The following is a 22,228-nucleotide window of genomic DNA, read 5'->3' on the forward strand; positions in this document are numbered from 1 at the left end:
GCTCCTTTAGGGCTCCAGCGAAGAGGAGGTTCAGGGCGCTTCCGCCATCGACGAGTACTTTCCTAAAAAAGCACTTTCATGACAGTTGCATCAAGAATGAGGGGGAAATGCCCTGTGTAAGGATGTCCACCCACTAGTCGGCCCTGCTAAAGGTGATGGGGACCTTGAACCAGGGGCGATAGCTAGGGTTGGCGACGGCGAGCACCCGGCGGGTGGTGAGCTTCCGATCTCTTCTGCTCTCGGTGGTGGTGAGGCCCTCGAAGATAGTGGTGACCACTTTGTCATGATCCTAGAAGGCGTTGTTGTTGCCCCTAGGTGGTCGGCAGCCTTCGGCTCCATCGTTGTTGTCGTCATCCGGCTTTTTAGCCTAGAACTCCTTAGCCAAGCCGAGCTAGTCCTTCATCTTATGCTTGCTATTTTTGTGGAGATGGCACGGGCCTTTGAGGATCTTCTTGTACTACTCATCATAGTTGTGCTTGGCGCAAGGTTCGTCAACGGTGGTGATGATGTGGTCTGGTTGGTGGCGGCGATATTGACTAGATTTGGACCTTTCTGGCCGATCACGGCCACTGTCCCGATGGTGACTGCGGTCATCGTAGTGGCGGTCGTTGTGGCATCGGTTGTCGGGTAACTCATCGATGTGGTGAGTAGGGTGATGAGTGTCTGCATCCTCGTTGAAGCATACTTCGGCCTCTTCAGCATTGGTGTACTGATTGGCGGTAGTAATCATCTCACCAATCTCTTTAGGCGGCTTGTGATTGAACTTGGAGCGGAGGTCGCGGTGATGGAGTCCTCGGACGAAGGCGATGATGACCTCTGCTTCTGTGATGTTGGGTATGGAATTCCTCATCTCAAAAAAGCGTTTGATATAGCTACGGAGGAGCTCGGACGGCTTCTGGTAGATGCGGTTCAGATCATGCTTGGTGCCCGGCCAAGTACACATAGCCATGTAGTTGTCGGTGAAGACCTCCATCAACTCTTCCTAGGATCCGATGGAGTCCAGGGCGAGGCTTGTGAACCAGTTCATCACAGTTGTCATCAGCATGATGAGAAGATAGTTCGCTATAACGCTGTTATCTCCCCCGACGGTGCGCACAGCAGTGGCATAAGCTTGTAGCCACTGTGTGGGGTTCATCCATCCTTCGTAGGGCTCGACCCTAGTGATTTTGAAACCATGGGGCCACTGGAGTATCCGGAGTGCCCTTGTGAATGCTCGGGGACCTTCGGGATCATCGCCGTCGTGATCTACATTGTTGCCGACGTTGAGTGGCTGGAGGGCTGAGTTCGAATTACCGAACTCTTGCTCGTGTTCTTGATGGTGGCGTACTTGTTCTTCATGGCGAGAAAAATGGCACTTGTCGATATGTCGTCGCGTGTCTCAGAGATCGTTGACTTCCTGGTCATGTTGGTGAGGGTGGTCGACGCGGTTGCCCCTAGCTCCCCCCTGGAGTGGTTGTCCATCATCACAGTGCTAGTCGGCGAAACGACTTCGGCTGGTGCGGCGATTAGATCTTGGCGCGGCTGATCGGCGAATCGAGCTCGTCGAGTAGGAATGTCTCTGATCCTGGCAGTGCACCGCTTTAAGCATGGTGACAACTTGGCGACCTCTGGTGTCTACGGGAGCCGGGCGAGCTCGTTGGCAACCACGGCCAAGTTGGCGTTTGGGGTCTTGTAGATGTCGTGTCCATCAACATGGACAAATTCCTCGTCGAGGTTGCATTGGAGTTGGTGTGGCCTTCCTTGCGAGTCGAGCTAATCGTTGCAAGCAGCCTCAGCTAGCACAAGGGTAGCTTCGTTTGCTCGGCGTTGCGCACGATTGACATTCCTGTTGACGCGAGCGGCGTGGTCCTCCTCGGTTTCCCCTTCCCATGGGGGGCTGTCGACGCTGACGTTGAAAATTCCACCTCCACGGAAGGGAGGGAAAGGAGGTTGTTCGGTGGTGGTTTCGGCAACAGTCTCCGTAGAGCCCTGGGACTCGGAGTCTGGATTTTCCTCCAGGATGGTTTGGAGGGATGCTTCGGAGTGTTGGCCGATGTGTAGCATGTTGACAGCCGGCGAGAGCTGGTCGGCGATCTGGTCGGAGAGAGGATGGATATCTCCAACCTGGTCGGTGAATTTGCCCCTTAGGGCATCTTTATAGGCGGCGGTGACGCTGGTGAGCCTAAAGGGTAGGGCCGTAACCCCTGGAGCTTCCTGATCCACCTCCAATAGATCTGAATTGGAGGGTGATCGGCGCTGGACCAGAGTGGTCAGAGCCAATTCTACGATGGAGAGGCAATCGACGAGCTTCTAGCCAACCTGATTGACGGATGCGATTAGATCGTCGTTGTTGATCTGCCTCCTCGGGTAGCGGGGGAGCGGGCGATGAATTGTTGATGAAGGCGACATCGGAGGTGGTTCCAAGATCGGATCTGCAGTCGCAGGTGTTGGGATGATCGGCACAGTATTGATCTGCACCGGCTTGATGAGCTCTCCAACTCCGTCAGCGTTGATGATCCAGGAGATCGATCCGACCGTGAAGATCTGGCCGGGCTGTGGGAGGGACGAAGAGCCTACAAAATGTACCATCTTGTTCGACATGGAAACAGCACGCACACCCCTACCTGGCGCATCAACTGTCGACAGAATATCTTCGGCAGTCCTCCGAGGGGTATCCCACGAAGGTAGATTGATCGGCAGATATGCGTGTAATCAAGAACAAGAAGGCAACATAGACACACGAGTTAGATAGGTTCGGGTCGTCAGCATGAAGTAATACCCTACTCCTGTGGTATGTTGGATTGTATTGGCTATCGTATGATATTGCGTGTATTTGGAGGGGGTCCCTGTCCGTCTTATATAGTCCAAGGGTAGGGTTACAAGTCGGTTAGATCTAGTGGATAACCGAAAAGTAATAACAGATTACAGGAATCATGGGATCATACGTATCCTAACAGATCTCGTAATATCTTATGGATATCTTTCCGGTGTCTTGCAGGATGTGCCGAGCAGTGCCATGCCCCGCAAGGCTTCGTCTTGTGGGCTGGGCCATCCCTGGGGGCGTAGCCCATGTGATCTGCCGTGGGTATCTGGGGTCGTACCCCCACAGGAGTACTCTATATGTTTTTTTATCCGTTATCATTCTCAAATTTTCATCTCACCCCTTTGTGTTTTCTATGTGTTTCATTGAAAGAAGTCATGTTTAGGTGAGAAGGTAATAAGGAGCCTCTGCTTGGAGAGAGAGACAGCGGGGTCTTGGTTAGAACCAAAGGAAATGCAACGCGGTATTGGACACAAAAAATTATGCGACCATGTCCTTAGCTAGTGGGGCGGCTTGGGATGTTCAATTTTTTATTATCTTAACACAATTTTCTAAAACAAGTTTTTTTTCTATAAGCGGACAGCTCAAGTCGTCAACATCTAGAAATCGTTTTTCAAGGATGGTACAAAAATGACTCTTGATTGAGGCATTTCTCATAGCACTAGTAGAGAACAGACCTTTCATCCGATGTCAAAATGGGCTCTAGTCCCGGCATTTTTTGCACCCAGGACTAGAGAGACCTTTAGTCCCGGTTGGTGTCTCCAACCGGGACTAAAGGCCCCTGCCCAACGGCTACTGCAATCGACACAGTGGCAGGGGACCTTTAGTCCCGGTTGAAGACACCAATCGGGACTAAAGGTGGACCTTTACTCCCGGTTGGAGCCACCAACCGGGACTAAAAGTCCCTAACCTTTAGTCCCGGTTGGTAACACCAACCGAGACTAAAGGTAGACCCTTTAGTCCCGGTTGGTAAGACCAACCCGGACTAAAGGACCCTTTAGTCCCGGTTGGTAATACCAACCGGGACTAAAGGTCCCCCGATGGGTCAGTTTAAAAGGGAAGCATCCCATCTTTTGTCAAATGTGTTGTGTAGGTGTGGTGGTAAGCTACGCGCGAGGCAATGCATGAGGTCTTGGGTTCGAATCTCACGGGACGCAGCGGTGGGAGGGATTATTTTTTTTAAAGCTGGGAGGACCCGGTTGGTGTTACCCACCAGGAGTAAAAGTCCCGCCTTTAGTCCCGGATGCTTGCTCCCGGGTGGGGAACCGGGACTAGAGGGGGTTCCCCACCAGGAGTAAAGCTTTGTTCTGTACCAGTGTAGGTAGGCTATAAAACCACCTCTACAAATCTATTGAGGGTATGAAAAAAAATATTTTTGCTACTTTTAACATTATGTTTTGAAAACCGATTTTTTGAGATGATTAGCTTAACTTGATCTACCTCTAGAAATCATTTCTAGAGGCCATTGAAAACCACCGATTACTAGAGGCACAGGTAGGATCTAAACTGCCTCTACAACTAAATTTGGGGTATAACTTTTTATTTTCTATTTAACGCTATCTTATGAAAATAAATATGAAGAGGAAGCTAGCAATGGTTTGAGATAGGCTCTAAAGCCGCCTCTATAAATATGAACTGATTTTTTTTAACTACCTCTAAAATAAATATTAGTTTGGGGTCTAAATATTTTTAACATTATTTTATGAAAACTGATTTCTAGGTACGTCCAACTTAAGTCGACCACCTCTAGAAATCAGTTTAGGAAACCACACAATCATAGAGGTGTTTGTTCATAGGCAGGCTCTTAAACCATCACAGCAAAACTCCCTGATGAATAACTCAAAGCAAATGGAAAAGAATTGAAGAAATGACCTCTTTATCAACACTAAAATGAACTCGAGGAAATATTGGAGTATTGGACTCATGAACGATGAAGCCATTTTATTGCAGACTTTGTACAAACAGCACCATGATATTTTTTTCATACTTGCAGCAGAATGCTATGCTTCCAACAGCGCCTGAGCTGAGCGAGGGTTCTGCTATGCTTCCAATAGCGCCTGAGCTACGGGGGGGGGGGGGGGGGGGGGGGGGGGGGGGAGGGGAGGCATGAAAGGAGGAGACGAGATCTGGGATGAGGGGAGAGAGGAGACACTGGGAGGGGGAGTGAGAGAGCTGAAACGATGACGTGAAGTGGGAAACAAACTCAACTGTATTGAAAAGAGAATTAGGATCATTCACTACTATACAATCGATTTGTAGCAACGGGGCGTTTTTTTTGTAGGGACGGCGCCATCACCAGCCGCCCCTACAGTGGATGTGCCCGGGACCCACCGGACCAGCAGCCCCTACTGTTCGATTTGTATGGGCAGCTCAATCACTAGCCGCACCTACAAATGGGGGGGGGGGAGGGGAGGCATGAAAGGAGGAGACGAGATCTGGGATGAGGGGAGAGAGGAGACACTGGGAGGGGGAGTGAGAGAGCTGAAACGATGACGTGAAGTGGGAAACAAACTCAACTGTATTGAAAAGAGAATTAGGATCATTCACTACTATACAATCGATTTGTAGCAATGGGGCGTTTTTTTTGTAGGGACGGCGCCATCACCAGCCGCCCCTACAGTGGATGTGCCCGGGACCCACCGGACCAGCAGCCCCTACTGTTCGATTTGTATGGGCGGCTCAATCACTAGCCGCACCTACAAATGCTCCACGTATAAATGGCTGTAGCCCTCTTCTTCCTCCTCGGGTCACTCACTCTTACACGAAAAAAAGGATGGGAAGCCTTCGGCACCTCCCAAAAATTGCTCTACTAAGGGGGAGGTTTGGGTCTCAAATCCTTTGGTGGAGAGGTTGTAGAAGGTAAGAAAATGTTATTTCAAATTTTTTTTTGAAGTTTTAATGGTTGGTTAGTGAGTAATTAGAGTTTCGTTTTTCTCTCTTTTATGGTTCTTGAGCCATGTATGAAGGAAATTAGACCAAAGTTTTGAAGGTTCCAGGATAAATTAGTTAGTGGAATAAGATTACACCCTTATTTAGTGGATCTTGCTTGATTTTACTGGACTATTAGTTAGTTTTATGGATGTTTCATGTAGATCTAGATCAAGAGCTAGGGTTTGGTTTTTTATTATTAACTATATTTTTGCATGAAGGACAATGTGTAAAAGATTATAGGGGCAGCTGGTGTTATAAGCCGCCCCTAAAAATCCTTTTTGTAAGGGTGGCTGGTGTTACCAACTGCCCTTACAAAACAATTTGTAGAGGCGGCCGGTAATACCAGCTGCCCTTACAAATCGGATTTGTAGGGGCAGCTAGGGAACCACCCCTATAAAACCGACATTTGTAGCAACGGTTTCATCGGGACGGTTGGCTGAGCCGCCCCTACAAACCCTTGTTAGCCGCCCCTATAAATCATTATGGTAGTAGTGATTGCCGGTGGTAATACAATTCGTCAGTGTTACCAACCAGTAATGTTAATTATCTACTACTGCCAATTGATTTTAATGTCCAGTAGCGATAGGCCTATTACTTACGAACCGGTGGTGATACCTCTATCACTTTTGGTTTAATGTTGTCTAGCAGGGATGGGCTAACAGGGATTGTATGTTCTGTAGTATTGAATGCAATTAATTTGTGCATGTTTTTGCTCACAATGGTCAACTAGATGTCATTGGCTTCCTCCTCTTTTCAAGAAGGCGGCCCAAATGAGACCCTCGTCAAACACGACAGCTACATAGCACAAAAAACTTGCATGAGAAATAATAGAGGAAGGCAAGTTCAAGGACACGCCGTTCATATTATCAATCCACTCGACATGAAATCCACATGCATCTAGTGCCAAATCCATTATTCACGTGGGCGCACAAAAGCAGAAGCGGATATAGCCTAAAGGCAGGGACAATGATGTGCATAAACTGGCCAGTCAAATGCTAGTACTAACCAAACTAGTTTATTAGACGTATTGATATATGGTAAAATTTCTCTCATTTCCCGATAAACGTCCTTCATCATGGGTGTCAGCACAAGCATTCCAATGAAAGATACGAATGCATGTAGGTAGTTATATATTCCTACACCCGCCATAGATCCCACCAGTGGTTATAAACCAAGAACAACATTGCCACCAAGACGCCGAGGGAAAGCAGCAGAAACATCACCAAGTACATGTCCTACATACAAGAGATCGACAAGTGACCACAACAGAGATTATTAGAAAGTACTTCAAATAAATACTATGCTAGCTCTTGGATGCAAAAGAAGATGGGAACAGCTGACAATTGAAGTGGATACGTAAATTGTATGGATGGAATATATATCCTCGACCGATAGCTAGATTATAGATGCAGGAAAAGGTCGATGTCAATTAAATAAGGGCCATTCTATACATCTACCACACAACGTGATGTATCAGACAAAGATCTACCATGAGAAAATAGATACATAGCAATAAAGCATTTAACCTTTAGCTCGTTCACATCATTTTCAGAAAGATGGTGTGTAACCTGCATCGGTGCTTGCTGCAGTTTCTGTGATTGCTGCTGTGCCTTGTGCTGGAGCTGCTTTTCAAGGAGTAGCCTTTGGCTGCGCTGCATGTCTTCATTCATTCTAATGAGCTCCTCCTGTTTCGGCCGCAGCAGCGGCTCCAATGAGCAGTTACTGTTATTAGGCTGCATTGTACTCGTCCAATGGGGATATGATTGTAGCTTGATGGGCAAAGTGCTTTCCTGTTGCATTGCACCACTCACTGAACCATGCTGCAAAATTGACTGCTGGCCAATTGATTGTTGTTGCTGTTGTCGTGAAACAATTATAGGCTGCTTAGTTGGAAAATATGGGACTGTGCACTGTCCAAGCAGGAGGCCAGAGAACTTCTGTAGTGTCATGGGTTGCTGTGTTGATATCACAGGTGTTGGATGCAACAGTGATTGCTGCTGAATGTGTTGTTGCATAGGTGGCTTCTGTTGCTGCTGAATATGCTGTTGCATCAACATTATTTGCTGCTGCTGAAGTATTAATTTCCTTATTTGTGCAGCATAAATATCTTGCAGATTACCTTGTGTGAAACCTTCGTTCATAGTGTTTCGTGGCACGCCAGACATATCCTGCAGTGTAGATGCCTGGCTGAAAACTGGCATGCTCTGACCAAGCATAGCAGGGAGAGAAGCAGCTTGCTGAGACATAGGAGTCACTGGTAAGTGCCCAGGATTACAACCTTGTGGAAGAAGTCCAGGTGTTGTGTCTAGAAAAATATATATATTGGTGTATGTTAGAACAAGGACATGCTCAAAACTGTGACAGGCACTAAGGGCAAACAAGAAACATGTTACACATAATAAGATTGAAACAGGCGGAGTGAATATATGCATTATCTGAAAATGAAAAAAAGCATGTATAATGAATAAATATGAGAAACTAGCAACTGATGGTTGTCTACTACTACGGCAACGCTAATACTATCTATACACAGCCAACACCATCCACTATCACAACAGGAAACATATATCCACTTCACTCCCGACAAGGTTGTTGTGTGCTACATGCGCTGCCATCTCACCTTCTCATGGACATCATGACCGAAGACTTACTTGTACAGTTGTTCACAAACTTTGAGTTTATTCGTTGTGCCTGAGATCTTCCGGCTATGATTACAGTGGGTATTAGATTTTGTATAGCTATACATGTTGTATATGACTAGAATTCCCCTGACTATTGAGGGTTTGTTAGTACGCTTGCAATCAAGCATCCAATTAATGATGTGAGGTGTTTTCAAATCTTTCTCTACAACAATCAGCTCCTAGAGGATGCAAATACAAAGAAAGCAAATAATACTACCTGGGACGACGGGATTTTGCTCTCTGGAATCGCTTTAGCATTTACAGCCATCCACATATATTCAGTCTGAGTAACAAAAAAGACAAAATATTTTTTAAAGATGTGGGTCTGTCATAATGATAAGAATTTATAATGCAAGATGCATGACTAAAATACCTAGCTAATCGAATGTCCTAGTGAGATTAGCGCTGTTGAAAATTGAAGGGATTGCTTGTACTCTCTGTTTGTACTTTGCGATGGGAGTCAAGATGTTTGATACGAGATAAAAGATTTTATGATGCTGCATATCACATAACAGGTTTTCATTAATTATATTATTGCTGCCTTACTAATGAAAGATTCAGATTCACACCAATTGCAAATAGGCCACATATGTTATTTGGAGGTCTTTAATTCCTGTGTAAGAGTGACAGGAATAAAAAGCAGTGTTACCCAAGACATACCCGGTCCGTGTTCAAAAGTTTTGCTACTAGTTATACATACCCAGCACCCTATTAGATTTCCGGTGAATTTGGTGTCCCAAAAAGTTCGCTAAATTGGTGTCCCATAAAATAAGCCAGATTAAGACTTGAATTGAAGAATAATACATATTCAATTCAGTAAACAGTTGGAATTATACTAGTCCATATTGGCATTCCTATCCGGCCTCTTTTAATTCACACCACATTTCAAAAAAAAAATTCCTTCATATGCATGAATTGAAGAATAATACATTCAATTCAATAAATATATATCCACCTGTGGAAGATTGACAAGTTCGGTTAAGTGTACCTCACTTGTGGCTGCAGCATAAAGCATGTCTTCAATTCGCACAGCTTCCTTTTGAATCTCACTCAGGCTCTGAAGCTCTGGTATAGGCAGATACGTCCTTAAAGTATTTTCTCTGCAAGATATTTATTTTTGTCTACCATTTAATATTTTTGATCAAATGATCAAATTAAATGAGTAAGCTAGGTGCCAAACTTAAGTACATAAATATCATATTACTAACCTAGTAGCACAACAAATGGCAAAGAATTTGTTTGTGTACAGCTATGAGACTATTACGACATTCCTCATATCCAATCAAATAGATGGGAAAAAGGAAAAACAAGCATTCGTATTTAGTCTATCGAAAGGGCAACTTTTTCATAGCACTGGAATCATGGCCAATACTGAAAATTTCACTAAAACCCTCTAAATCCCTTCCACATTATTGTTAATCAGTTGGGCAGCATCGGAGCAAAAATGGACATTTATTTTAAAATTTGCTAGAGGATGTAAACTGATGTTGAGCTGCTTGCACACACAAAAAAAAATGGAATATGCTGGCAGCCATATTGCAATTTTATGACAAATTGCTGGAAGACACCACATCCAATAAAACTTCATCATTTCCAACCTGAGAGAGGAGAAAACATTTTGTGCTTTGCCATGTCATGACCCGACAGCTCATCAAGATGGAAGAGTCAGAGAGGTGGCCCACAGTGGCTTTTAATAGGAGATTTATGGTATGAGGGCCATGGAGACATTCTGGCCCATGTGGCAGTTTGCTGCACTATGAGGATGTTTGCTTCCGACCTTAAAAATGACACCTTGTCTAGGCAGTACTGCTCGTCTCCCTAAACGTTCGATTTTAGGTCGGATGTGCCTGCCTGATCTCGGCTCTCATGCGAGGCTGCAAACCAAACACCCCTTGTGTACTCTAGACCTAACCTTTGGGAGGATGCAACAATTATGAATAAAACTAAACTACTCCTACCTAATCTGCTCGTCTCCCTCTAAAGCCGCAAGTGATGCAACTCCGTCCAAACTCACGGAAGTGCCACTACTGTAGTGATGACTATTATAGTCAATTTTCCAATCTCTCTCCTTCTCACTCTCTTTTTCCACCACCTTCTCAACCCATCGGAATGAAATTGCCTTAGCCCTAGATCAAAAAGCCCAAACAAAGGCAAGGAGCATAGGGATATGATCATAGCCGGACACGACAGCTATGCTTGATTCTACTCTTGCAAACTCTCGTGGCATCGAGGTCTTGGCAGTCGACGCCTATGGCTATGAGATGCATCCACATGTGGCCAGACATAATTGAGGAGCTTTTGGACTCGCACCTTGTGAAGAAGCCCATGGCAGCCTTAGACGATGAGATGGCAGAAGTAGATGCATGCTATGGCCATCCCTCAAGCCCTGTAAGACACCACCCTTCTATATATTTACAAGCCCCTAATACCCTCGGCCTCACCTCATACCCTGCCGCCATTGTCCCTAGTTTTCGACTTGCATGGTGCAGCGTGGTTGCCACCTTTAGCTGTCGTTTGCTCCCAATTACTCCACCATGGAGCAAATGCCGAAGTAGGCCATCGGCACCACAAGCATCTCCGAGTTGCCACACACCTCGACCCCTCCTCGTCTTCTCTGTTTCATGACTCAAGATGGCCACCTAGGAAATGTCTAAACTCGACACGCTGTCTGCCCCCACTCCGGCCAACCTGCTATCTCGTAGCCATTTGTCCTTGCCCATACAAGATGCCATGCACAGAAGGCGCTCGGACCACCTCGCTGATGCGTCCATCCTGCACGATCGACTCGTTCATGTCGAGTTCGCCTGAGATGGCTCAGGGGCACTAGATGTCATTTTGCAAATATTCTCTCTTCTCTCATGCAGAAAATTTTTATTTTAATGGGCGTAGTGTCTTCTAGCAAATTACAATATTGCCAAAGTAGCTACCAGGTACCAGCATATTGGACTTTCTGTGTCTACGGATAGGTCAACATCAGTTTACATGTCCTGTAGCAAATTTTGCCTCTATTTTTAATTAGAATCAATATGTCTAATGATATATAGTCTATATTTTATTTTTAATGACTATTGTTACATCATAGGGCATTTATGTTTCCCTCTCTACTTATATAAGCTGGCTTAGGCTTATGGAAAAACGCCACACTAGATGCTCAAGATATAAGCTAAGCAGAAACGTCTTACATAAGCTGGGCTAGTAATCTGATAAGCTTATTTTAGATAAGTTGAGGATCAAACAAAACAAGCCCTTAATATGACTATTGATGTACTATTAATAACTCATATTTATATGAATATTAGTACTCTATTGTTGTTTATATGAATATATAGTGTGTATACATGTATTTCAACATGTGGTTTTGTTGTCCTAAAATTATTGGTAACAATGCTCATTTTTCTTTTATAAAATATACATGGTGTTAAAAATGTGTCAAATATTTATTTGTACTAATTAAGATTATTATAGACTTGTGTTGTAATTAGTAGTAGATAGTTAGATGAACTAGGTGTTGGCTCTTGTAACCTAGCATCTCTATAAAAGGAGAGGCTGGACTTGTAACCCATCACTTGGGACAACCAACACAATGTGATAGGCTCGTGGAGGGTGCCGGCAGCCTGGGCGGCCGATGTCGCGGTTTCGGGGAGGAGCGCCTGTAAGCATGCCCCGGGGATGTGTAGGTTTCACCTAAACCTTGTTACCAAATACCGAGTCTCGTGTGTGTTATGTGATCTCCCATGAGCATCTGGCCTAGATGGACCCAAACAATCCCTTCCGCGTTAGGCGCCGATATCACATCAACTGGTAACGTGAATCGACAATTAAACCAACTAGGTATCTAATTGCGAAGAAATTGATTCCGGACTATCCAATCGTATCTATATCTATTCAAATCTGTATCCTTGCATGACAAAAAAAGAAAAAAAAAGTTTTGTGAGACTGGAGGAAAAGGAGAGGGGGCGTTACGTACAGCATGATGACCACTAGGAATGAAAACGGATCGGATACGGACGGATATCACCGATATTATATTTGTTTTTATATTTTTGTCCGGATTTGGATTCGAATACGGATAGTGTCAACTATGTCGGATATGATACGATTGGATATCGACATCATAAATATGCGATTTGAGTATTCGGATACAGTATCGGATGTTGGATATCCGGACTCAGATACGGACAGATCTCAACCCCTCTAAACGGATTCTGTTTCGAATACGTCGGAAAATATCCGTACCGTTTTCATCCCTAATGACTACCCTCTAATGACTACCCTCTTGCGAGTCACCGGAGGTAACCGGGCACGCCAGTCGCCTCCATCGGGGACGCCGCTGGCGGCAGCGTCCGGCCCCTGGAGCTGCGCGCCACCTTCCATGCTGCCCTGCCCTCTGCTTGTGCGGATTGCATCATACGGTTTTAACCGGAGGGAGGCCGGAGGAATCGAGGTGAATCGTGAATGTGAGTGGGACCCACACGGCCAGGTTAAAAAAGGATACTACTTTTCATTCGTATCGATTGGAACGAAGCAAATGCGCGTGGCCGGCGAGGCCACGTCTCGATCTCAACCTTACCCAGCCAAGCGATCGACATGAACAAGAAAAAGCATAGAATTTCTTTATATCTTATCAACAACAAATGCTGTGTACAAGTTGCATCGCCAGAGGCGTGTGGATTTCATTGACACATGACAGGCATCCTGAAAATTGCATGACTCTGCCTGTGGTCTACATCAGCGGGTAATGATTGCAAAATAACATGAAAAGAGTAACTGTACAGGTTTGAAGAATTTGAGACTCAGGTACTAGTACTACATCAGTGAGTAATGATTGCAAAATAACAATGCAAAAATGACATCAAGACATGTCTGACATCTTGATTACTATTGCTATCGATCTCTGCTACGGAGGTTTCGGCTGGAACACGCAGTTCGTCTATCTTTTCGACGTTTTCATGGTTCAGTTCTTCTGTGTGGACTGAACTGAAGAGGAAAGAATGATATGTATTGACAGCAGCTGACACTTCTAGATGACAAATGAACCTTATTATCGCTCTTCCAGATGACACCTTTCTTCATCTGGGTATAGCTTTCAGTGGCAACAACATTTGTGTTTTGCTCTGCTTCAGAAAATCTGAAGATACACAGACAGGGCATCAGGGCACGACGTACACTGAATGAGAAGATGAGATTATTGCAGACTGACAACATAGTGAATTGCGTTTGTTAAATTTGTAACCTGAAAGAATGTGAAGTAAGTGCCACGAGGGCACGACGTATGTGGTCCTAGTCGTCCTTCCTAACCTGTTGAAGGCTCGAGGATTGGGTCGGTTGGGCCGGCATCAGCGCCTGCGACCCTGGAACTTTGAACTCCTGATGAACCAAAAGGTAAGCTATGTATGCAAACAGGTCATCAGAAAACTCGAGCAGTAAATCAGTGCCCGAGAGTGAGAGTTGGTCAGGTAGTAACTCTGAATGTGTTTATCCCACGAGGAAAGGAAAATTCAACATACCTATTTCGCACACAAAAATGCATTTTCACCTGAATTCAACAGCTAGTGATCCGAAAAAGAGGACCAACAATTGGATACCAGCTAGGGGTTCCCAATGAAAAGGTTCTAGCTAGATCATTGCTTTGTGTTAATAAGATAAGATGAGAAAGATTTAAGTCAGTAATGTGTTTCGAACCCTGCAGTGACACATGAAAAAAATTCACAGATACACACATCAGGAAACATTAGCAGAGGAGGTGCAAACCGTGTGTGTTCGCTATACCATATACCAAGGCATGCGTACTCCCTGAATAATTGCTAAGCAGCGTCCATCGCACGAAAGAAACAGGAACGGCACAATACATGGTCTTACCATAGGTGCCTGTATACAAATAACAGAGGGCAAACACATGAGTTCTCCAGGAAAGAAAAAAATTCATAAAACTGAGCATGCTGCACAATCGACAATTCAATTCTTATTCAGATCTGAATCTCTTACTGTCAGTGTCAGAATAACAATAGAATTCCAAAGATCCTGTACGTACACAGATATGTTGTAACAGAATCCAGGTCCTGATTTGAATCCTTAGAATTATGCTATTACCATGTCTCTTACACTAACACATGTACAAGTACAAAAGCATGGTAAAAGGATTTCAGTTGAGGACCTATTTGGAAGATGGAAATTAAGTCCATGAGGAATTTGCAGGGATTTGGTACTGAGACAGTTTAGTTTAATCCACTCAAGAATCAGGAAAATTTCGACATGCCCACCTCCTAACGGTGCTAGAGTTTGTTTGTTTGTTTCTGCTAAATATCATAACAGAAGCAAGCAACCAGTAGATCGAGAACTAGCAGTTGTGAACAGGTGGCTGTACCTCTTGGAAAGGAGTGTCATGAGAAGCCTGCTTGTTGTTGAGATTCCTGACCCAGTTGAGCGTGGCGTCGACGTAGCTGACAAGGGGGAAGAGCTGGAGGTAGAAGCCGATCTCACCCTGCACCTCACGGAGCTCGTCGGCGTGGCGCGCCCCCATGAAGCACCGGTACGCGTACCCGCGGCGCTGGCAGGAGCGCACGAGCAGGTACGCCCGCCGGAGCGTCTCCTCCAGCGCCTCCACGGGGGTCCGTGTCTCCGGGAGCTGCATCAGCTGCCTGTCCTGGTCGTGCAGCCGCCGAAGCAGGCCACCGATCATCTCGACGCGGCGGGCCAGCTGCTGGCAGACGGCGCGGTTCCGCCGCACCGTCTGTGCAGCCTCCGCGATCATGGTGATGAGGCTGAACGCGTCCACGCCCACCAGCTGCGCCACCGTTGCCACCTGCCCGACCAGAGCCATCTTCCTTCGTTCTTGCCTTGGTTTGCTTTAGACCTTTGGTGGTAGCCGGGAAGTACTGAATGATGATTGTGGAAGATGGAAGGGAAGAGGGTGGTGTTGAGTGGGTGAGAGCATAAAAAGGCCAAGATTTGGTAGCCAGAAAGACTGACCAGTGTGAAAGTGATAACGCCGCGCCCATGCCATTAAAAATATTTATTTTTGAAACTGTGATGCCGACATGTATGAACAAAAGCCAAGACATTTGGTTTCCAGGAAGCTTCACGCTTGTATACACTAGGCCCTGTTCGCTTCGTTGAATAGCCATGGCTGAAAGTACCGTTCGTTGATTTGTTGTGAGAGGAAAACACTGTTCGTTCGCTGAAAAAGTATGGCTCATAAGACAAGCGAACAGGGCCTATATCAATGATTTGAGAAAAATGGCGCTAAACGTGGTGGAGACTGAACTGTCAAGGTTTGAAAGATGCCAAGTTGGACTCATCATTTGGCTGCTTCCTCATCGGTCTTCAGTCTTTGCCGCACAGTATACATCAATGGTAGCCTGCCTTTTATCAACAAAAAATATATATCAAAAAAAAAAATGGTAGCCTGCCTCGGCGGTCTAATTTGTCCAGCAGCAGGGACGTGTGGTTGCTGGCTGGTCATTGTGACAATTTCAACATGCCTATGGAGTCAGTCATTCCAACTTGAGGTAAACTAAATTAGCAGCAGCATGGACTCATTACCATTCCAGCGAAGTGTCCCTCGTCCTCGCTCTCTGCTCAATTATTCAACAAGATTTCCCAGGTGCAGATCACCTAAGCATTAATACTTCACTGCTAACAGAAGCCATGAAAGGGACCTCTCACCAGCTCTGTAACTGTAAGTTGGAAACAGTCACTCAACTCACCACTGTGTGTGTGCTCTGACCAACTTGCCTACTATTTTACAATAACTATTGAGGTGTTTGGTTGCTAGCTACATTTTGCCACACTTCACCTTAGGCAAGTGTAACCAAGTTGGTAACTGTTTGGTTGACAACTAAACATAGGCAAGATTCTTTTAGGCTCCACATTGCATAGAGTAAAAAAGTGTTACAAGATTCTCTTAGACAATGGCAATATGTGGCTCCAAATTTTCTAGCCACACTTGTCTAAGGTTGCTTGTGCTAAATTGTGGCTAGGAACTGAACAGCTCCATATATCTCTATGATGTTTACACGATCATGATAGCGTACATATTATCTCCATTCAAAGCCTACAGGGAAAAAAACATTAGGTCTTGATTGGCAGTACTCGTATCCACCCCATTCGACATATGTCGCAGTGGACTGGGGTGAAAACTTGATAATCTCCACTCTAACATGTGGAATGAAATGGATACAAGTGCAGTCAAACAAGACCTTAGTTGGAGTAGCTAATTACTTGACACTTTTAACATTGCAACTATTCCTTTGTTGCTCTTTCGAAACTACAATCAGATTTAGTATTCCCAATACAATGGCCTATTATTTGCCGTGTGCCCTCTGCGCCACCTTGATGCTGCCAAGCATGGTGACAACTTCTGACATGGTAGGCCGATGTTTGGCAAGATGGTGAATACATAATTGTGCCACCCTCACACATTCCAGAATCTGAGCCCATTCATGCCCGTTCACGCGCAACAATGGATCAACAAACCTGTGCAGCTTCTTCCGGTGCTTGTGTGCCTGAAAAAAATACTGGAATCCCTAATTGTTAGCATTGATGACTTTTGAAAAACACCATTCCTCAATGACATTGAAAGAGTCATGTTTTTAAAGAATAGGGAAAAAGGAGATTATGCAGCTGGGAGGGCCAAGGGACTGCCACTAGTATCACAAGTTTTGAGGACAAACAATACTACAAACAAACAATTTCTCAGACATGATCCATCATAGTTCAAGTATACACAAGAAATTTCGTTGTCTAGAAAAGGGGACTCAGAAAAAGAAGTCATCTAGATGTACATTTTTCCTGATAAAAACAAAAGAGCTGGCACATTTGTTGTCACAAAACAAGCGACACCATTTATTATTAGTACTGTGCTGCAAATTAAGATATTGTTGTGGACATGCCTTTTTTAACTAAAAACAAATACTTACATAATCATGAAGTGGTAGCTCTGGAGTGCCATCTGCCTTCATAGTATAAGACCGGATCAGCCTTCCACTTATTATCTCAATAAGTACTATACCAAAGCCATATACGTCTGCCTTCTCCGAGATGTTACCAGTAGCAACATATTCAGGATCTGCATAGCCACTAGTGGTGGAGAGGATTATCATACCAATGCACATGCTGAACACTTAAAATGAAAAAATAACAAGATTGATTTTATATCTTGATTTGTGTATTGGACGAGCTCTTACTATGTGCCCAGAACAACAACATATGTAGTTGTATTTGGAGCCAACATTAATGCCAGACCAAAATCGCTAATCTTAGCATTCATTTCATGATCCAGAAGGATGTTGCTTGCTTTTATGTCCCTATGGACAATGCACGTATGAGAATGCCCATGTAGAAAATCAAGACCATCTGCTATCGCTTTGATTATTTAAAGACGCAAGGACCAATTTAGCAACTCCCTTTTTGTTTCATCTACAAAAAACATCAATACATTTCTGTCAGGAATAGTACTTGCCGAACAATGAACAGAAAAGATGAAAGAGGCATTAAGTTAACAAAAACTTGCCAGCAATGATAGATGCCAAGCATTTATTTGGCATATATTCATAAACAAGTATTTTTTCTTCTCCTTGAACACAATACCCAAGCAGATCAATTATGTTCTTGTGTCGAAGATTTGGAATGGCATCAATCTCAGTTCTGAATTCATGTGGACCTTGAAATGAAGATGTATCAAATCTTTTAATGGCAACATTAAGACCATTAAGGAGATTGCCCTAACAAGATTAAGCATCAGTGTTAAAGAAGATATCCAAAGATGTACGAGGGAGCTTAAAGAAATTTCCAGGTGTCAGATAATACAAATTGCTGGTTAAAGCGACTGTTAGCCCAATGGAGCAAATTATTTGGTTTAACCCTTGAACGCCAAGCAAGGTGCTATGCTTGAGTAGCCCATCCCGTGTTGAGAGTGCATTTTGAGATGTTTTCTGATAAAGGTGCTCTACTTAAGCCCATACTAAAGGTGTCTTGAGGAAAAATTACCTTGTAAACATAGCCAAATCCACCATGTCCAACCAAATTTCTCTCTGAAAAGTTTTCAGTAGCAGCCAAAATCTGTGAGAAACTAAAATATGATAACTCTGCTCCTTTTGCTCCACCAACGAGATTTACTAATCCTCCTATGTTCAGGACTTGGCCTAATTCAAAGAAAACCAACTTTGTCAATGATAATCATTACTTGAATTATCTCTAGAAGATTATGCTATATGATATCGTTTCTATTGAAAGGCAAGGCATAAATACATAACAAATATTATGATATGTATATTTTTCATATATTAACGCAAGTTATATTCCTAAATTACATAGATGTACATGTACTTAATAGTAGAAACAATTATCCTAGTAACTCACAATGAGTGTCAGCATGAACATAATACTGCAAATTTGGCAGTAACTAGAAAATATTGCATAACTGTCAATTAAGTGCATAGCATACCTTCCGTTTTCTCTTCGTCAGGTTTTAGGGTTGGATGACTTCCTATATTTTTTAATTTAGTTGCCTTGAGGGCCTCTGATCTGAGCCTGACATGGTAGCGCATATATTGAACATTATGGGCTATATCAATAATGGAACTCAAGATTTTGGCTGTTAAAAAGCAATTTCCATTTGTGTTTGCAGGTACGGTGGATGAGTTCACAATTTTCTTTATCAGGATAGTATTACACATGGTAACTCTGTTGTTAGAAGAGTTTGAATGGCTTAAGCATCAGCACCAGAATTGTACACTCGGCCATATTTTGCAAAGATACTGCATAATTTTCACATCGAGTCACAGTCCTTTCCTTAATTATAGCTTTATAACTAATATGAAGACAGGTCTTGTGTTGGAGTGATAATGTTTAGTGCATTATCCAGTCTACACACGAAATATACGGCAGCAAAATGAATCATGTTTGCAATGTCTGAATGCACAAGTGAAGGCAGTCCATGACTTTGATAAGAGAAAAGGGATACCATACCTGTCTCCATTTTCAACATAGTGTGCTGCATGTAACTCATCTGTGCTTCCCTTATGATGTAAAAAGAAAATATGACAGATAAGATCCTTTGTGCCTAACTGCATCACTTATATCTTAGAAACTATTATCAAAGCAATTACTCCCTCCATTCCAAATTATAAGTTTTGGCTTTTCTAGATACATTGATTTTGCTATGTATTTTGACATACACTATATCTAAGTGCATAGCAAAAGCTATGAATCTAGAAAAGCCAAAACGTCTTACAATTTGGAATAGAGGGAGTAGCAAATATTCTAGCAACAAACTTCCATCGACATTTTGAATCCTAATTCTAGTACGAAGCATGGTAAACGAAGCATGGTAAATGAAGATTTACTCGCATGTTTCCCTTGACATAATAGGTAGCTATTGTACATGCTGCTTCTATAAGTTCCTTTGAATTATATTTTTATTATAACTTTTATAGGCTCCAGCAGTTGCATGATCTTGATATTTGAGTTGTGTAAGATCATAATTTCAGTAGGCTAGTCTGTGACTAACACAATCAGCAAGAAACCAAAAAAAAGATGAAATTTGCATTTAGAAACAGATTTGAGCATGCCATTCGCTAGAAAAACTGGTCCTTTTTCTTTAGGGCAAAAACTAGCATTTCTGAAACACAACAAAGTCTGATAAACTTCAAAACGATGAAATACATACCGTTGTACACAAAGGACAAGCTCTGCTCAGAAGCCGCTCCCATGTACGGGTGTTGTCGACAAAGCTGACAAGGGGGAAAAGTTGGAGGTAGAAGGTGATCTCATTCTGCACCTCGCGAAGCCGGTCAGCCTGGTTCCCTCCCATACAGAAGCTGTGTAGGTAGCTACTGTTGCGACAGGATGTGATGAGAACATACGCATGGCGAAGCGTCTCCTCCAGCTGCTCCACTGGGTTCCTCGTCTCCATGTGGTGCATCAGTTGTGTCCTTTCAAGCTGCTGCAGAAGGTCCCCAATCATCCTTGCACGGCGTGCCAGCAGCTGGCAGGTCTCCCGGTTCCTCTTAACCGTCTTTGCAGCCTCCACGATCATGGAGATGAGCCCATAGGCATCAACCCCAGCAAGCTGTGCCATGCTTGCCACCTGACCCACACCACTCCAGAGTGCCATGCTCTTTGGGATTGGTTTCCTCGCAGATTTGCCTTAGAGATCCCAGAAGAAGGTCAAGCTTGAAATGAAGCCAAAGTACCTGGGAGCTAAATTTTCTCAAAAGATAAGTTAAGCTACTGACTTTGACCGTAACTAAAAGCAAGAAGTTCAGAAAACCTGTGGCGCCCAGCCAATTTTCTCAAAAGATAACTGTTTGGTTCCCAACCAATGCCAGCCAACCAGCGTGTGGTGCCACCGAAGAGCTGTGGCGGAGAAAATGGCCACCACACCTGTGGCGCAAATGAGCACAAAAATGAACTGAGAAAAAGTGTGGCTACCGCAACTGACACATCAACCAAACAGCAGCCAACTTTTTTGTGGCACGGGCATGCATGGTGAGGCAAAGTTTGGCTGGGAACCAAACAGCCTCACTGTCTTCTAGTGACCAAGTCGTCATGCACTGGAAGCTCCACTGGTGTGATTTGAATGTCCACATCCCAGCTGTTGACTTACACGAGTGGTACCAAATTTTGTTGAAAGCAGAGACTGAACCAGAGGAAAGGAAAATTGGCAGAACATCTGGCACTCTGGCAGGTTGTCGAATTTCCACAAACGCGTGGGTCTCACTACAATGTCCCAGCACCGTCTCAGGGGACAGTGGACTGCTTCTTGCGGAATTTACACAAGCACCAGCGCTGCAGAGCCATTCCATCGACATTGACACAGTGACACCAGCTGACTGCCAATCCAATTTGGGGTCACTTGCAGGTTTCGCAGCGCACTGCGCAACATGCCAAACAGCCGGACAAGGGGCTCACCGTGCTGATGGAGTGGCGAGATGAGGGCGCCGCCTGCGTCCCAGCCCTTCCAGGAGGTTGGCGCTGGGAGCGGCATTTCCTCAAACACCTTCCACGCGCCTGCCTTTCAGCCGGCACAGCACACAGGCCTCAGACCATAAGAGTGCACCCCGCCGAAATCCAGTCCAGGCATTCTCACCTCTCCCTCAGCAAGGTTTGAGGGTTCATGGCGTCTCCGTGATCATACCTCGCGCTCTGCCATTTCCGGAAGCAGCAGCGGTGCGGCGGTGCCTTGTTCGCTTTCTCCTTTTCGTCCCGGCTCCGGGCGGCGACTAGGCAGACATAACCGCGCGTGCGCCGTGGCCTTGCTGCAGTGGCGCGGCCAGTATTTCTGGAGAGAGGGGAGAAGTAGGCGGCGAATCAGCGGCGCCAGCGGCCGGTGGAGCTCCGGCGAGCGAGCGGCAAGCATGATTGGGCCCACCACAGTCCACAACAACCACAACCGATTTTGGCTAGCTACAGGGGCTACAGCCAACTTCCGCAATCCGCATGCTTTATTGTTGTCAAAAAAAAAACTTCGGCATGCCTTTTTTCGATTTTTAATACTGTTCAATGCAGTAATTAAGAAATTGTGAGAATGACACTACAAAATTACGAAAGTATAACTTTGTCGAAATTCAGTTTATTAAAATCATTATTTTCTATTTCAAGAAAACAAAAGGTAGACATAATAAATTTTAAAAAACTATTTGGCATTTCAAAGTGTGTTATTATATAGGCACAAAAATAATAGTTTTACGAAATGGTTGTACTAAATATTTTTTTTTCCTTTCAAAGCACGAGATTTAAACTATTCACGATAAATCATGTGTGGATGGACTACGTCATTCTCTTTTTCAGTAAATGAAAATAGATACTTTTCATA

General features: G+C 44.4%; 2 protein-coding genes and 1 pseudogene across 2 annotated transcripts; all 3 read right to left on the reverse strand.

Moving 5' to 3' along the window:
• Nucleotides 1-7,176: 7,176 nt before the first annotated feature.
• Nucleotides 7,177-7,977, reverse strand: LOC136489832 (uncharacterized). The gene has a single exon (XM_066486366.1). The coding sequence runs from the start codon at nt 7,975-7,977 to the stop codon at nt 7,177-7,179; it is 801 nt and encodes a 266-aa protein (XP_066342463.1).
• A 5,033-nt stretch (nt 7,978-13,010) lies between these two features.
• Nucleotides 13,011-15,376, reverse strand: LOC136485879 (cell number regulator 13-like). The gene is made up of 3 exons (XM_066482691.1): nt 14,777-15,376; nt 13,646-14,280; nt 13,011-13,540 (listed from the first exon to the last, which is right to left on the reverse strand). The coding sequence occupies exons 1-2, from the start codon at nt 15,230-15,232 to the stop codon at nt 14,176-14,178; spliced, it is 561 nt and encodes a 186-aa protein (XP_066338788.1). The 5' UTR covers nt 15,233-15,376; the 3' UTR covers nt 13,011-13,540; nt 13,646-14,175.
• Nucleotides 15,377-16,273: 897 nt separating this feature from the next.
• Nucleotides 16,274-21,809, reverse strand: LOC136485880 (G-type lectin S-receptor-like serine/threonine-protein kinase At1g67520; annotated as a pseudogene).
• Between the last annotated feature and the right edge of the window lie 419 nt (nt 21,810-22,228).

The sequence above is a fragment of the Miscanthus floridulus genome, chromosome 10, assembly GCF_019320115.1.
Source record: "Miscanthus floridulus cultivar M001 chromosome 10, ASM1932011v1, whole genome shotgun sequence".
NCBI lineage: Eukaryota > Viridiplantae > Streptophyta > Magnoliopsida > Poales > Poaceae > Miscanthus > Miscanthus floridulus.

Excerpts from the sequence above, each read along its gene's own strand:
- LOC136489832 (XM_066486366.1), bottom strand. The coding sequence starts at position 7,977 with ATGTCTCAGCAAGCTGCTTCTCTCCCTGCTATGCTTGGTCAGAGCATG.
- LOC136485879 (XM_066482691.1), bottom strand. The coding sequence starts at position 15,232 with ATGGCTCTGGTCGGGCAGGTGGCAACGGTGGCGCAGCTGGTGGGCGTG. Across the intron at positions 14,281-14,776 it reads ATGACACTCCTTTCCAAGAG|GCACCTATGGTAAGACCATG; the intron begins GTACAGCCACCT and ends ATTTGTATACAG.